The sequence below is a fragment of the Taudactylus pleione genome, unplaced genomic scaffold (assembly GCF_031769625.1).
Source record: "Taudactylus pleione unplaced genomic scaffold, aTauple2 ptg000019l, whole genome shotgun sequence".
In the NCBI taxonomy this organism is placed as follows: domain Eukaryota; kingdom Metazoa; phylum Chordata; class Amphibia; order Anura; family Myobatrachidae; genus Taudactylus; species Taudactylus pleione.
Window position 1 is genome coordinate 29838246 of NW_028284421.1, and position 17665 is coordinate 29855910.

Genomic DNA, 17665 nt, shown 5'->3' on the forward strand with positions numbered 1-17665 from the left:
ATTAAGGAATTACATCTTTATCTGACGGAGTAATATAAAAATAACAGACTAAGAGAACATATATTTGGAATTACAAAATTAGTCCCAGCAATAGTGTTTCCGCAGTCCTTTAAGGTATATAATGTTCAATCCCAGGGACAATAAAAAACTAAAAAAAAACTAAAATAGTTAGAAAAATAAGGGAAAAGTGGGATCAAGATATGGAAAATAACAGGGGATGATAAAGGATATAAGGGAGGATTAAGGTGCACACAGAAGGAGGGATGGGATCAAGATAGGGGAAAAGTTATTTAAAGATTATGAGGGGGGTAGACAGACAGAAACTTTAGTAGGGGGAGGAGGCAATCACTGATCCAAGATGTCACCGACAGCCAGATTCCAGCATCCAATGTCAAGCCAAAATATACATCCACTGGCAGTGCAGGGGTAAAACAGCTACTCCACACCTCTCCAATAGATGCAGGATAGGTCCAGGACATTAGGGAGGCACACCTCTAACCAAGGGGTAAATTAGATGGATCTACCAGGATATATGTTGTCACCAGGATCCCGATAGATGTTCCCAAGCAGAGACACTTCAGGGCTGTAAAGTGGAGAGGAGCCATGACCCCCACCAGGAGCAGGAAGGTACACAGAGGAAGGAAGGGACGACAGTACTCTCTCCAGCAGAGGAGGGACACCGCAGCCACGATCTTCCAGAAGACCGCACGTAGCCACAACACCAAAAGGGGTCACTGACACTGACACTCAGGAGCTCCTCAGAAGCAGCGGGGAGAGAGCACCAAAGGCCGGCAGCCTCGCCACCAGCACAGGAGAGGAAGGTACAGTGTGTATATAAGGTAAGTCCAGCAACCCAGTGGGGGGGGGAGGGCTCTACGTCCATGGGATCAAGAGGAATCTGGAGAGAGAGGTCGGCACCTGCACACAAGCTGTCCGCAGCCAGAGCAGGAGTTAAAGTACTGCACCCATCTTCCTCTCCCTGTCACCACACCACACCCCTATCTGCATCACACTAAACTCCCTCCCTTCTACAGATTACCTTTCTTGCTCAGGTGCCCGCACCATTCCAACACTCTCTTCAACCCTGCCTTCCAAATTAATACCACCTCAATGCTACAGCAACCCTAATAATCTCATTCACATCTCTCCCACTACCTCGGTCCCTCTTTCCTGTGCTCTCTGGAATGCCAGATCTCTCTGTAATAAGCTGGTCCCAACACATTACCTTTTCATCTCCAACTCCCTGAATCTCCTAGCCATTACTGAAACCTGGATTTCCCCCTTTGACACCACTTCTCCTGCTGCTCTCTCCTCTTTGGGCCTCACACTCTCTCACACCCCCCGTCCCGGGGGTCGCTCTGGTGGTGGTGTTGGGGTTCTTCTCTCCTCCAGTCACTCCTACCAATTCATACCCTTAGAACCATAGCTTACATTTTCTGCATTTGAGGTTCATACCATACGCCTCTTCCAACCAGTACACCTGCGAGTAGCTGTCATTTACCGTCTCCCTGGCTCTCCTTCCAAATTCCTTCACAACTTTGCTTCCTGACTTCAAATTTATGCCCTCATCCTACAGTGCTGCCCTTTTCCTCTTTAAGCAGTCATATTTCAAGAACCTCATCTCCTGCTCTTACCGGTTGCTGTCTTCGGGACAGAGTGAAGACAGTAACCGGTAAGAGCAGGAGTGCGGGACGACGCCTCTGCTACCATGCAAACTAAATACCCACTTGCACCACTGACTTGAACATCAAAGTGAGGGGACATATGTTAAAGATATACATATGGTAGGTCACCCCTTGGCAAGGGCAGACCGAGACTCTGTACTGAACAGAACATACTGCTTGTAAGAAGGAACAATAACACAGGACTGTAGTGGAAGGTGGATCTTACCTGCGTTCACCTTTTTCTCAGGCAGCTCACTATAGCAATAGTGGGGATTCCAATGAGACGTCACTTATCATACACCAGTGAGGTTGTCACTTATTAGTGATATAATGGAGACTTAGGCACGAAGTGCTACACAGAAAGAGACACCCTAAAGGAGTCTACTTATGTAACCTGCAACCTAGGTGTAGGAAAGACTTTTACGTTGATACAAAACAGTCAACTATATAGGTGACTCAAGCATCTGGTTTTAAGGAGACGTAGGCACTCCGTGCTATACGGAAAGATGCACCCTAAAGGAGCTATCTGACCTCACCTAAAACCACCACTAACCACGATCTAGGCTATTATTCATATTGACACATATAGTGGTTATGCATTGTGACTCCAATTAATGCTATTTATTAATAAACACGGTATTTAAACATATAAGACTCTTGCTCCATCGATTTTACATATCTGAAAGATACGTAACATATAGGTTAGTGCTGGACACAAAGCCTATCTTTCTCCCTTGTATCAGGAGAGGAAGTCATGGCCCTCATCTGGTCCTCCCCCCATCCACCTCACCCCTTGATACTATCCCCTTCTGCCTGCTCCCATCTTACCCATCTCCATAATCGCTCCCTCTTATCAGGCACTGTCCCTTCTGCATTCAAGCATACCCTTGTCTCCCTCATTCTTAAAAAACCTACCCTTGATCCTAACACTCTAACTACCGACCCATCTCTCTCCTACCTTTTGCCTTCAAGCTCCTTGAGCGTATATTGTCTACAACTGCCTTACCACCCTTCTTTCCTCCCACTCACTGCTTGACCCATTTCAGTCAGGCTTCCATTCTCCATTCCACTGAAACTGCCCTTACAAAAGTCAGCAATGACCTCCTTGCTGCCAAATCCAAGGACCACTACTGTCTGCTCATTCTCCTTGACCTCTCTGCTGCTTTTGTCACTGTGGACCACCCTCTCCTCATGCAAATCCTTCACTGCATTGGTCTACATGATACTGCCCTCTCCTGGCTGTACTCCTACCTCTCTGACCTTTCCTTCGCTGTCTTATCTCATGCCTCCTCTCACCCCCCCCCCCCCCCGTTTCCACCAATGATAGGTGTCCAAGGTTCTGTTCTCGGATCTCTCCTATTCTCCCTCTATACATCTTCTTTAGGTGAACTCATCAGCTCTTTTGGCCTCCAATATCATCTCTATGCTGATGATACTCAGATCTACCTTTCCTACCTGATCTCTCCCCCTCTCTCCTTGCTCGTATCTCCAACTGCCTCTCTGCTAGCTCTTCCTGGATGTCCCAGCGCTTTCTTAAACTTAACATGTCTAAGACTGAGCTGATCATCTTCCCACCCACCCGCATAACCTCACTTCCCACAATTTCATTATCTTTTAATGGCACAACTATCTCCTCTAGTCACCAAGTGGGCTGTCTTGGAATTATCCTTGACTCCCTCCTCTCCTTCAAACCACACATTCAGTACCTCTCACAGTCCTGCCACTTCCATCTCAAAAATATTTCCAGGATCAGACCCTTTCTCACCCTGGAGGCAACTAAGACCCTCATCCACTCACTGGTCATATTGAGATTGGACTATAGTAACCTCCTCTTATCTGGCCTCCCTGACTCCCACCTCTCTCCACTCCAATTTGTCCTCAATGCTGCTGCTCGGCTCATCTTCCTCTCCAAATGTTCTATCAGCCTCCCCTCTCTTAGAAGCCCTACATTGGCTCCCCTTCCCCTTTAGAACCCAATTTAAGGTTCTTACACTCACTTACAAAGCCCTCACCCAATCCTCTCCCATTTACATCTCTGATCTTATCTTACTTCCCACTCCTGCACGCCCACTTCACTCAACAAATGCATGCCGCCTCTCTTGCCAACTGATTACTTCCTCCTACTCCCGCCTCCAAGATTCTTCCTGTGCTGCTTCCTACCTCTGGAACTCTCTCCCTCTCCCTATCAAACTCTCAACCTCCCTACAAATCTTCAAAAGGGCACTCAAGACAATGCTTTATCAAAGCCTTCCAGCTCTCCTCCTAACCTGCTTTCCTCACTGTCTACCCCATCTGTGTCAACCCTGTCTCTCTACCTTTCCCCTTTAGAATGTAAGCTGTCGTGAGCAGGGCTCTCTTCCCTCATGTGCTTCTCCTTCCCTCAATCATACGATTGTCTACTCCAAATTCCCCACAAAGGCTAACACATGGTTGCTGATGCCCTGCTGCTTTTTTGAGTGGTATGATAGCTACTGCAGCAATATTTATTTATAAACTATGTCCTTGTCCTGCATTGGTTTGTACTGTAAGTCGGTTTTCTTGTTTGCTCATTTGTTTATGTACTTTGTGAGGCGCTGCAGAACCCTTGTGGCGCCATATAAAGGATAATAATAATAATAATAATAATAATACCTAAACATTGAATTGATACAGATCACCATAAGTAATAAAAATAAAGTTCCAGGAATTGCAGGCTTGGGCATAGAGGGGTGGGACGGAAAGTCTTATATGCTTATAAAGAACCGTAAATTTGCAAAACAGATTAGGCAGCAATACATCAGCTGCAAAAAGTGAGATTTTATACTGCTTCTGTACTCCCTGTATAATTCCTTAGTATCAGTGTTCAATCCAATTCAGGCAGCTAAAGACTGTTTTACTAAGGACATATACGTACCAAAGGAGACCAGGGGGTAAATTTGCTAAGGGTCGATTTTCAGTTCCAATCTATTTTGTGGTGATTTTGACAATCAGGTATTTACTAAAGGCAAAACCGACTCAAAATCCCCAGAAATTCGACTTCACACACAAACAGAACTTCAAATAGACCATTGGTACTTCCGCGTAGCCATCAGTACAAAAAGCTTATTTACTAAAATTTGATTTGAAAATCAATCCAAAATCGCCATTATCAATGGAACTATCAGAAATAGTTCTATTTGATTTTAAATCATGTAGTATTGTCTGAAAACTCAATATGATGAAAAAAAAATGGGCGAGAAGCATGTGCTGGATATGCAAATTAGCACTAGGATGAAGGTGTTTGTGGGTAATACAGTGCATGCGACATGTTTTGGCCAACAGGAATGCTTTTGTATAATTTTGATTTTGGTGATTAGAACACATTTAGAACTTCAAATAGAACTTTAAAGAGAAACCAATGCACCACCAAAATCAGAATGGAACAGAAAATCGACTGTTAGTAAATGATCTATTTTGAATAAAAATACTGTGGTCGATTTTGTGGGGATATTATTTTGGTCGATTTTAAATGGAACCAAAATCGACTTTTTGTAAATTTACTCCCTTGCTCTTAGAAGTGTTTTTTGGCATAGTGAGCTATAATAGAATTCTCGATACTTGTTTGAGAAACATAGCTCCATGTGGGTGGGAGAATTGGATATAGGATTGCTGCATCAAGAAAGGTGCTCTAATTCTTTTCCAGGGAAGCAGTGAGGCAGATGGTTTTTTAACGGTTCTCTCAAAGAAATAAGAAAAAGTTTATATGACAGCCACAGGAGGGCAGTAAAGTTTAATTAGGATTGGCTCATTGTGCTATATTGCGCTCTGGGTGGAAAGCCTTATTAGAGGATTTGGCACAACAATCTAAAAGGTTGTGCAAATAATAACAGTCCAGTTTTAAATGTACCTTTCGTATGAAGATGGTGAGTTCTATATGCCACTTTATGTGATCAGTACCTCATGTGCAAAATCCCTATTACTGTAATGGTAACATGAGGTTCTATTACTGTCAGAAGCCTGTGTCCTAAACCTACTTGAACCGAGAAACCAGAGTCTCCGGGTTAGGTCAAAGGTGCAATTTTGCTGGTGGGAATTTGCAGATACGGGCAGTCTGCTATGCACTTTACTAGCAGGCAAGAGATTAGGGTAGGCATCCACCTCTGTTCTTCTACAGAGAGTGTACAAACTAACAGCTGAATGCCAAGCTCTGGTGTGGAGAGTGTGAGAGCTCAAACTGCTGTCTTTTCAAATTGAATTGAGGTACTAGCTGAAATCTACAGCTCCAAGATTAGAATTAGGGCTAATTTAAATAAATGCTTATTATTCCAGTAGAAGGCGGCACAAAATAAAATAACAATAAATTGCAAATTCCGCTTTCACAGTTGGAGATGTGGGTTGAAACATGTGACTTTCCCTTTTAATATCTAGCTACATATATTTAACACATGCAGACTCTAAAGCTGGCCACACATCTAAAGATTATCTGTCCAACCAGCCAACTAGTTGATTGGTTGGAATGAAAATCTGGTAAGGAATACAATCAGCAATTTGCTCCCAAACGCTGGAAAATGGACCAAAATTGTTGTTTGAACAAATAGTTTAAATCAAACATTTAACAAACTTGTCTGAACGACCATTTTCATCTGTTTTCTGGTATTTAGGAGCAAATTGCTGATCATCATTTACTCCCATACGTTACCAGATTTTCATTTCAACCAATCAACAAGTTGGCTGGTTGGATGTAAGTTGGTCTAGTGTGTGGCCAGCTTTAGACCTGTTTAGAGCCTCACAATTTGGATCACTATAGGTCAGAGGTTATTTAAATATCAAGTTTACCTTAGGGTTAAAGGCCAATGTTTTGGGGTCATTGGGATCCACTACCGAAGGGTATGGCTCAAATATAATACTTTTCCGTGGCGACTCCAGGGCAGCTCGACACATTGCTACCAGTAGACCCACTACCTACAGAGGACATAAAGGACAGGTTACATGCAGGCTTTCATAGTGACACATAAGGTGACTTTCTGATAACTATCTTTACCTCAGCTCCCGTGGCCACTTCTTCCGCAGCCCCAGACATCACTCCCAGAGTGTAGAAGGAGAAAACACAGAGCTCTCTAGTACACACTGCTGGCTGCAGGAGGCGAGATGAATGACATGGAAGGTAAATGGGGAAGGAGGAACATAACATGTTTTCAAACAGAAATGCTAATGTCATAGGCCAACCTTGAGCATGGATGCGTTCTGGAAGACATGCTGCTCATCACATACTACACAGTACTCATTTAGAGTGGGGAGACGCTGTTCTGCATACTTCATTATCTATGGAATGGAGAAAACCATAAAGTATTATAATTAGTATTATCATTTTATTTATATTTCACCAGCAAGTGTCCGTAGCACCGTATAGGGAAATATACATTGAACAGTACAGGGGCATAAACAAACAGTGAGATAATGATACAACTAAATGAGTGACTGCAATTGACAGTAACATTCAATACCCTAGTGCCCTGGAGTGGGCTGACAGGAAGGATCAGAGTCACTGACTGTGAGTGGGAGTGCACTGGAGACAAGGATAGTACAGGGTGAGAACCAGGAGGGTGGAGAGCCCTATCTGTGAGAGCTTACAGTCACATTGGTTCACATTGAGCATTGGTTCGCAAACTCCGCCATAATAGTTCAGGTTTAAACTTTTTAAACTTAAAGGATATCCATGTTTGAGTCCAAATGGTTAAATCACATTGACTGAAGTACTAATTAAGTCACCTGTGCTCAAACATGGATATCTTTAAAACATGGACTGGAATGGTGGAGTTTGGGAATCTCTGGTCTAGAAGAACAGTGACAAGCAATGGTAAGATGTGAAGTAGAAGACTGTAGTGGGACTAAAAAAAACTGAGTTATCAGAGAAAATATAAATAGAATGAGAGGAAATCAATACATAATGCTTTAAATAATGTTTGTTGCCAACTCACCTGCACCAAAAAACCATACTCCAGAGTAGGTACTATCTTGCAGTGCCCACTGACCTGCAGAGAGTGAAAGAATGAATCTGAAAACCAACAGATAAACATGCATGCCTCTATATATCCACATAGAAATCTGCAGAGAATCAAGACTAAATTTGCTAAGCAACTTGATGGCGGGTTTCAGCCAAAAGCTACAATATTTACTAAAGGTCGTTTTGACCTTCTAAACTGAACCCGCAGTCGATCCCTACCAGTTTGCAAATGGATGATATTGCCGCAAAGCCACTGCAAACACATTTTTTTGTTTCAAAAACAATTTTTTTAAATGAATGGCTGCACTCTGATTGAACAGAGCATGTGAACAGCAATTCTGATTGGTAAGTAATAATTTGTCCACATTGGGTACTAACCTATCAGGATGGGCTCTTTACACAAATATGTCTCTCAGAGACAACTAATTTTCAGGGTGTTTTTGCAGCATTTTTCCAAACTGCTTCTTGTTAAATCTGGTGATTTATAGTCTTCCAATGGTACAAAAACTGCCTCTTTGCTCCAGGTGCTTCGGTGTGGTTTTACTTACTGTACTTTTGACCATTGCCTTTTGATGTGCAAATTTCTATTTCTCTCTATTTCTATTGCAGCCACTTGGAAAATATCCGTCTAATTAACTGTCAAACTTCTAGTTATACTAATGACTGTTATATTACCACCTCTATAGTACTTCTCCATATGATCTATTTTGTCATTGCTGCTATTTCATGGGATTGCCTACAGATATATTTCCTGTTTCAATGTTTAGTTGACTAACTATTTTCCATTGTGTCTCTCAACAAAATACTGTCTTTCTTGGGATTAAGGACCTCATTCAGAGCCGCTCGCAAAATGCGAGCGCTCGCTCTGAATGAGGACGGCCGCTTCTTCTTTTAAATCCGGCCTCCTGGCCACTCGCTAAGCTGTGGGTAATCACCCACAGCTTTAGCGAGTGACCAGGTGATGGTCGCGATGGTCGCGACCATCGGGGCTTGCGACGAGACCCTTGGGGTCGGGTCTCGTCTCCCGCAAGCCCCAGGTAGCTTCCTGCTCTGACAGAGCAGGAAGCTACCTCCTGACATCACTGCTGATGTCAGTAGGACCGCCTACAAACGGCAGGCGTTCCTTCAGGAACGCCTCCGTTTGTCCGGCCACCCCCCTTCCCCACCAACAAAACGGGGCGAGCTGTCGATCAATATCGACAGCCATCCCTTTTGTAGCGAGCCCCGGAGCGAGTGAATTTGTCACTCGTTCCGTTACTTGCGCACTGCGGCCGCTGCGCATGCACAGGGCATCACATTGACCCACTTTCGAGCGCATAGGCGCTTGCGAGCCAGTCTGAATGAGGTCCTAAATGTACCAGCCTGCGATTTGCGGGCCCTTTTGCGATTTCGGTGCTATAGCTGATAGATTTAAAGTGGCAATTCGTTTTAAGGAAAGACCAGGCTGGTTTTGCCTTAAAACTAATTGACGTTTTAAATGTAACGGCTATATTACTGAAATCGTACCAAATTGCAGGTTATATTTGGACTTAATGCTATTTCTGTAGTTACATCTCTTAACTAATTACTAGTTCTATATCTGTGTGTATTTTACATTGAAGTTCACCTGTGTTGTGGTGGTATGACTCCCATATAGTTCCAGCTTGGGGTTTCTTAGAGTGCAGGACACTGATCTATTCATAAGACGAGTGGCACGGAGGTCTGTCCCTGCAAGACCACTTCTGAGATCTGATCCTGTGAGGCTACTCCGGACCGTTGAGTCCTGAACTCCAGGGAAACTAGGAGACCTGCACAATAGTGGCATTAATATAGACTTGGGTACAGACACATAAATAGTCAATAAGACTGTTGCAAATAGACAAGTGCTTTAAACACAAAGGCATCTGACATCCTGAGAGGAAATTACCAAACACAGACCCATTCCTTCATTTGTCAATTTCCAATACATTTTATAGGAAAATACATGGAATTGAGGCCACAGAGACATAAATGTTTGCTTTGACCAATGAGAGGACTTCGATGGATCAAGGGCATTACTTGTTGAGCACAGATTAAGTGGTGTACAGTCTTTATTGATATTTGTGTTAAAGATGCAAACATTATCTATGCTTATTAACACATTTATTAGCACCACTTATATATTTGAGCTGTGTGTGAAACATCTGCAGCAGGGACAGCGCTTCCCAAAACATGCTGTCCCTGTGAAGAAGCAACCTGCCAAGCAGTGACTTAGATACCAAAGCTTAGTGACATCACAAAGTCTGTCTATGTTAGCCAGTCACATGATCAGCCTACTGAGGTGATAAAGTACAACCTGCCTATATTTCATAACTGCTATCTTACTTTCTATTTAACATTATTTTCATATAAAAATTTGTTTATAATAAGCTTTCCTTATACCACAAGTTGTCATATCAGCAGATACAGCTGATAACTGACAGTTCTATATCAAGTATTGACATCACAAAGGCTGCCTATGTTAGTTAGTCATTTGATCAGTCTACTAAGGTGATAAATAACAACCTGCCTGCATTTCCCAACTGCCAACTTTCTGTCTATCTCTATCGAACAATGAAATAAGCTTACCATACACCATGAGTTGTCATATCAGCAAATACAGCTGATAACTGATAGTTCTATACTAGCTTTCCTGCTAGGCTGTTTCAGTGAGGAGTCGTACCCTGCCCGATATTAAAGTGCTAAAATTTACCCTGCCCTGAGATGCTTCATTGATCACACGCTGATGTTGGCAGACCCATTCTCCAGCTGTGCTCCTGTGCCTCTCCCTGTCCCGCTGCCCCCCTTCCCAGAAAGGGAAATAAAGGGGGGGGGGAAATTGTGGATGTGTTCTCTCTCATGATCGGCACCCTGTCCTAATTAAAAGCTACATACTAAGCAGTGACTTTTAAACCAATGCTGACTGACATCACAAAAATGGTCTATTATGTAACTAGCAACATTATTACTTTACTGAGGTGAAAAACAAACCCGTGTACATTTCATCACTCCATCTCCAAGATTATTAGAATTTAACATTTAAGATTATTTTATACTGTGATATGTCATTTAAGCAGATACAGCTGACAGATCTATACCAAGCGCCCACTGAATTATATTGGTATTTGGACAAGTCCTGTGCTATCTTGCCCAATGACAAGCCACACATACACAGCTAGCCATGGAGACAGCACCATTACTCACATGTGTGGTTTCCTGAGACAGACTGCAGGCTGCTGTATTTCTAACCATACATGGAAGCACTCTCTCAAGTGATGTAAGGCAAGAACCCCACATGCGGCTTATAGACCTTCATTCCCCGGCTGTTTATTGAGGTTATCATCCTTCTTCATGGGCAATTTCTTATCAGGAACACTCAGGACTGTGGTTGTTAATTCTTCGCTACTGCCACTACAGTGTGAGAGCTCCATTCTTTATGGCTTGTAGATATTTGCTCCATGCTTTATCAAGAGTTATTATAAACTTTATAAGTGATTAATATCTACTTGGAGCACACTCCATATTTAAGAAGAATTTTGCAATTATTATCAGGACAAATAAATCTGCTTCCAAGTCTCTTATTTCTGAACCTGCAGCCATCTCTACATTTCAAGTGGTTGGGATTATGAGATACATTGCTATTTATACTATCTTCTAAGGATAATATCCTTGGACACACCCAGTGGGGTGAGAACTCCATAAGTGTGTTACTAATATTACCTAGCTTTATGCTGTTTCAAGTATTCATTGTTGGTTTTATGTTTAAATATTGTGCATTTCCACAATACATTTTTATTAAAATTGACCTCTAGTGGTAATTACTATATCTACAGGTGCAACCTATTTTTTTCTTTGTAGTTGTTTGGTGGAATACTAGTAGATATCCTATGATTGCAGACAGTGTTTATAGATATTTTGCATAAGAAACAGTCCAATGCATTCTTTTTCTATTAAAAATCACAACCTGTCTGCATTTCACCTTTGATATCGGCCTATCTATCTATGTCAATCATTTAGGGTAAAATTAACTTACATTACACCTAGATAAGACATATTAGCAAATACATCTGACATATCTATACTAAGCAATGACATTTATGCAAAGTCTATTTATGATGTAAGACGGTCACAGATTAAGCCTACATAGATGATAAAGTACAAATTGCCTGCATTTCACCTCTTATATTGGCCTGTCTGTCTATCTGTCAGACATTAATAGTAAAACAAGCTTATCTTACATGGAGAGAAGTCATATCAGCAGATACAGCTGATAATTTACTTTTTTTTATTACTAAGCAGTGTCTTTTATATCAAAGCTGAGTGACATCACAAAGGCTGTTTATTATGTTAGCCAGTCACATGATTAGCCTACCGAAATGATAAATCACATCTGCCTGCATTTCACCTCTGAATATTGGACGGACTGTCTGTACATCTATCTATCTCTAGCTAATATTAATAACAACTAAGTTAAAATTAGATTACCTTATTTTATTACCTGTGAGATGTCAGATCAGCAGATACAATTGCAACAGTTATATATCAAGCAGTGGCTTTTTTATTACCAAAGCTGAGTGACATAACAATGCTGTCTATGATGTTAGCTACTCACATGATCACCCTACTGAGGTGTTAAAACTCAACCTACCTGCCTATCATCTATCTAGCTATTATTTGGGGTAAAATTAGTTTATCTTACAGTGTTGGAATTCATATTAGCAGATACAGCTAATAACTGATAGTTTTATACCAAGAAGCGACTATTGTACCAAAGCAAACTTAAATCACAAAGGCTGTTTATACTGTCAGATAGTCACATGATCATACTAGCGAGGTGATAAGTCTCAATTTGTGTATATTTCACCTCTAAGATCTATCTTTCTATTCATTGAGCACTCTATCAATTTAATATTTTTATAAAACATTAAGGTTAAAATAAGCTGACCTTACTCTGTGAGATGTCCTTTCAACAGATACAGCTGATAACTGACAGTTTTATAGCAATCACTGACTTCTATACCAAAACTGAGTGACATCACAGTGGCTCTTTATGATGTAGGACAGCCAGATATCAGAGGTGAAATGCAGGCAGGTTGTGAGTTATCACCTCAGTAGGCTTTTTCTGTGACTATCATCTATACATCTACCATTATTTTCATATAACATTTAGGTTACAATAAGCTTACCTTAAATTGTGAAATGTAATTTCAGCATACTGCTTATAAATTACAGTTCTATACCAAGCAGTGACTTTAATACCAAGGCAGAGTGACAACACAAAATCTGCTTATGATATAGACCAGTCACGTGATAAGCCTACTCAGGTAATAAACCTCAATTACAGTTTCCAAATTATAATACTAATTGTAAATAATCCATGTTGGCACAAAAAAAATTATATACAGTACATTCTGTATAAATATAAAAAGTATGTATATTTATAGTAAAAAATTGCATTGAACACATTAAAAATACTACACAAAATATATTTCAGAAATGTTTAAACAGAAATTAAGTTGACACATAGGGGCATATGCAATTGGGAGCGAGGTTTTCTCCACAAAAAAAACATGCGAACCGCGCCCAATTGTGGAATACCACGGGTATGCACGCTACCGATACCCACCGTATTCAATTTAAAAACAAAATCAACATGGGTTTTTTTTAGCACTGAAAACCCTGCAGTGAGAAATAAACAAAACACTTACCGGACCGCTGGTCTCTGGTGGTCTCCACGGCTCCCAGTCATCTCCCCTCCATGTTAGCACTGGGGAGGAGGCTGCTGGGGGACCAGGGGGCTGCTGGGAGGGGAGGTGGCTGCTGGGAGATGTAGTTCTCCCTGCAGCTGCCTCCGGGGGGGTGGTTCTCAGACAAACACGGGGTCACACTCACACAGACACACTAGTCACTCACACTCACTTACACACACTCACACAACATAATTACACACATGCACACATGGTGCTGCAGGCGACCAGGTCCAGATGCTGGAGGGAGAAGACAGCTCTTCAGAAGCTGCGTATTCACTGACTAATTAAGCTAATGGGGAACTTGCAATTGCTTAATTAGTCATTAGGAGGGGTGCCACCAGGGTCCCAGAACATAGGGCATTTCCCGACCATTTTTTCATAAAAATATGTAGTTTAGGAACAATTTATCGTGTTCTGGAGGTGCGCAAAAGAAAACTTCCCAGCAAACAAAACCTGAAAAACCCTGCACCTAATTGAATAGAAAAAATCCTGCACCTGCAGGAAAAACCCTGCAGGTGTGGGATTTTTGCTATTCACGCACCTAATTGAATGTCCCCCATAGATTATTTTATGTTGTAAATAGAAGAAAAGGTCACTCCATGTCAAGTGGACCAGGTGTCCCCACCTGACCATCTCCAATTTTGATAAAATGTGACAAGAAGGTTGGCATGTACTGTATTTCAGACTAACATTAGGAAAATGTAAATTCACAATATGCAATAGCAGCAAAACTATGGCCCTCAAAGTGGGGGTGGGTGCAACTGTCACCAACTCTGCAGTGCACAATCAGCAGGTGGGGAAGATCTTCACAATTGGTCCACTTGACATGGATGACCCAAAATATAGTTGCAATTTATACACACACTGTGGCTTTCAAAAGTATTCAACCCCATAATAAGTCAACAGATTTTTCTGAATTACAAATTACATTACACAGATTGTTCTAGACAGTATTTTTGTTACAAAACAGCTCATCATTTCATTATTTGTATGCATAATTTTCTTTTCCAAAAAAAAAATATAACTGAAAAATGTTGCCTGCGTAAGTATTCAAACCCTGTAGACTGGTACTTGGTACAACTACCTTTTGCGGCAATAACAGCTTTGTCTATTGGGGCAAGATTCAACTAAGGGCCTGATTCAGCAGGGAACGCAGTTGCTTATACGCACACAATTGGTCAATTGTTGTGTACTGCGCATGCATCGCAGTGCGCGAACTAGTCACTGCGATCACAGACTCATGGCAGAGTGATTGACAGGAAGTGCCGTTTGAGGGTGGTGAAGGGGGGTGGTCAGACCAATGCAGGCGTGCCAGTGCGTTGCAACGGCAGAGGCCGCCTGAGACCTCAGCGTGCACTGACGTAAGCTCCATTAACTGACCAATATTACTCAATGTTACCGATTGTTTTTCTATGTTGGCCAAGTATACGGATGTGAGTATGGGGAAGTGGGCATCCTTATGTCAGGCTGTGATTGCACATCGAATGCAAACATTTAAATATCACCGCTGATATTAGCAACTGCTTTGCGTGCGTATAAGCAGGATAGCGATCCATAGTGAATCAGGCCCTAAGTTTGCACACTGTGAGCAATTTTGCCAATTTTTCTGTGCAGATTTGCTTTAGGTATTTCAGGTTGATTGGATGATGCTTGTGGACTATAGTTTTCAATTAATGCCACAGACTCTCTGCAGTAGCAAATCCACACAGCCACATCCAGGCAACCTGTCTTGCACTGACGCTACAGGCTGAAGCACTGGGGGGAGGGGATGTGGTGAGCGGCGGCCAAATACAGGGCCTGATTCTGATGTGGACGGTATTGCACAGACGCAGGGAAGCGGCCGTGCAATATTGTACAACTGAATTGCAAGTGCAGCAGGAGGCATCTGCAGTATCGGATCACCATCGTGGTGGTCGCAGTCCTTGGCCAGTCTGCGCAAGCCGAAGCTTACTCAGACTGTCCGTCGGACAGATGGGTCTAGGTAGACTCTGGGCTTGCCATGCCTACAAACAGTCTCCGCTTCGCCCCCCAATGCAGCAGGATGTCAATAATGCTGCAGCTAAGTGGGGGCTGCGAGCTAGTAGCACGCAGGACTGGTATCCATGCAATATATAGTGCTGTCTTTAGGCTGCCCAAAGACCCATCATGATATAACTGACCAATCGTGGCTACACCATAGGACAGCCACACAGATCTGGCCTCAAGTTACATACTTCTGTGATCCCTGATCTTCAAAGTGGAGAACAGGGATCAAGATCCAAGTCCCCTATAATCTTAGCAGGAGCAAGCCAGACTTTACGTGACTGCTTCAATAAAGGGATTTAGCCAGAAGATCCTGTAATGTGGTAAAATCTAAACCTGCCTTCTCCAGAAGGGCCAAAGGAGCATCGCCCTGTTTCACCGAGGTAACCCATTCTCACAGGCGAACTAATTGGGATGTCAGATATTAGAGGCGCAGGTTCACCTTGGCCAGGCCCTCCCCCCTAGCCCAACAGAGGGTCCTATAGGCTCACCTGTTCCCTCATACGAAAGATATACCTAGCAACTATGGCAAATAGAGCTAAAGGGATATATACAAGGGAGTTTTGTAGCACATATAAAAATTTTGGCTGAATCACCATGTAATTAGATTATCACGCCTCGTAACTGAGAAAGGAAGTTTCTCCCATCATGGGACTTAGGGTCTGATTCACTACGGATCGCTATTACGATCGCAGCTGTGATTACACGCACAGTTCTGCTGCAAAAATATGCTAATGTCTGCAACTGCTCAGCCAGCATAGATGCCCCCTACTGCTTTCTCACATCCGTAAGACCTCGCAATCCTGCATATACATCGGTATCATCAAGTAACATCGGCCGCTCACGCAGAATTACAGCCAGTTTGTCCTGTCTCAGAAATTGCAACTCTCGTTGCACGCAGTGAGTGCTCAAGCTGTGACTAATTCATGCACGCCCAGGAAATGGCTTTCAAACGGACAGGCAAGCCTGCATTCTCCAACCACTCTCCCGTCACCACCCCCAAACGTTGACATCCTGTCACTCACTCTGCGATGCCTTTGTATCTGCATACGTGATCGCAGTGCGATCGCAATACTGGTCTGCGCACGCGCACTGCGGTGAATGCGCAGTACACACGCCCAACTGATCTGCTTATGCACTTGCAATTGAGATCCGTAATGAATCAGGCTCTCAAAGATTCAAAGAAATACACTCAGTTAGGGAGTTTGTAACCGATATACTGAGATTTTCAAATTGTGTACGCCATCGCCAGGGGTGATTATAGGTAGGTGGTTTAGAAACCGTGGGGAGGATGGGAAAACAACAGACTTATCCAAGTTAATTTTGAGTAGATGCCATAACTATCCATCAGATCTAGCAGAGCAGGTAGGGAAATCTCCATGTGTGTTAAAAAACAAAATTATGTCATCAACATACAGGCTAATTTTCCCCTCCCTACCCGTAATTTGGAAGCCGGATATCATTGAGGAAGTTCTAACTCCGAATGCCAGAGGTTTGATGGTCAGAGTGAATAACAGAGGGGATAACGGGCATCCCTGTCTAGTACCCCTTTCCAATAATAAGGACTCAGTAACAAAACCATTTACATTGACCCTGGCAGCCAAGCAGGAGCAGAGCAATTTGATCCATGCTAGAAAGTTAGGGCCAGGGGCACTGAGAGGGGGGGGGGTACTAATTACCCGGGCTTGCTCGAGGGGCCCAGTGGGGGGCAAGGGTCCGATGCTGCCCCCCCTCTTTTCTTCTTACAGCAGCCCAGCACACGCTGCTGTGTGCTGGGCTGAAGTGGGAGACTGCTCACGGCTGCTGAGCAGCAGCCATAGCAGACTCCTATGCCTGTGGGGGGAGCAGGCTGAGGGGCCCCCCTCCCCAGTGCTGCAAAAATGATATATATAAAAAAAAAAATTAGCCTAAGGGAGCGTGGCTGCGCCATTCCCCCCCCCCCTCCCTGGAAACGGCACGGCTCTTCATACCCCTGGCTAGGGCCCACCCCAAACCTACAGAGGACCTCCCAAAGGAATAACCGTTCCACTGAATCAAATGCCTTAGTTGCGTGAATTGGCAAAACCCAGAGCTGGCCCTAGCCAAATTAGTGCCGTAGGCAGAGTTTGGGTGGTGCCCCCTTGGTGGCATACTGAAAGGGGATGTGGCATCACAGAAGGGGTGTGGTCTCACTGTGCTGTGGCTGCTTCCCCATGGTGCTGCGCTCCCAGCACCCCTCTCCCAGGACAGATCACAGCACAGCACCCATCACAGCACTCCTTACCAAGCAC

General features: G+C 43.2%; 1 protein-coding gene across 2 annotated transcripts in view; it reads right to left on the reverse strand.

Moving 5' to 3' along the window:
* The window catches only part of PARP6 (poly(ADP-ribose) polymerase family member 6), a 100704-nt gene that overhangs the window by 40351 nt on the left and 42688 nt on the right, over window positions 1-17665 (reverse strand). For both annotated transcript variants that reach the window (XM_088446359.1, XM_088446351.1), the window contains exons 9-13: window positions 9233-9413; window positions 7601-7654; window positions 6849-6944; window positions 6664-6756; window positions 6459-6584 (exon numbers count right to left, since the gene is read on the reverse strand). In XM_088446359.1, coding sequence (XP_088302485.1) covers window positions 6459-6584; window positions 6664-6756; window positions 6849-6944; window positions 7601-7654; window positions 9233-9413 — 550 coding nt within the window. The remainder of the gene's footprint in view (window positions 1-6458; window positions 6585-6663; window positions 6757-6848; window positions 6945-7600; window positions 7655-9232; window positions 9414-17665) is intronic.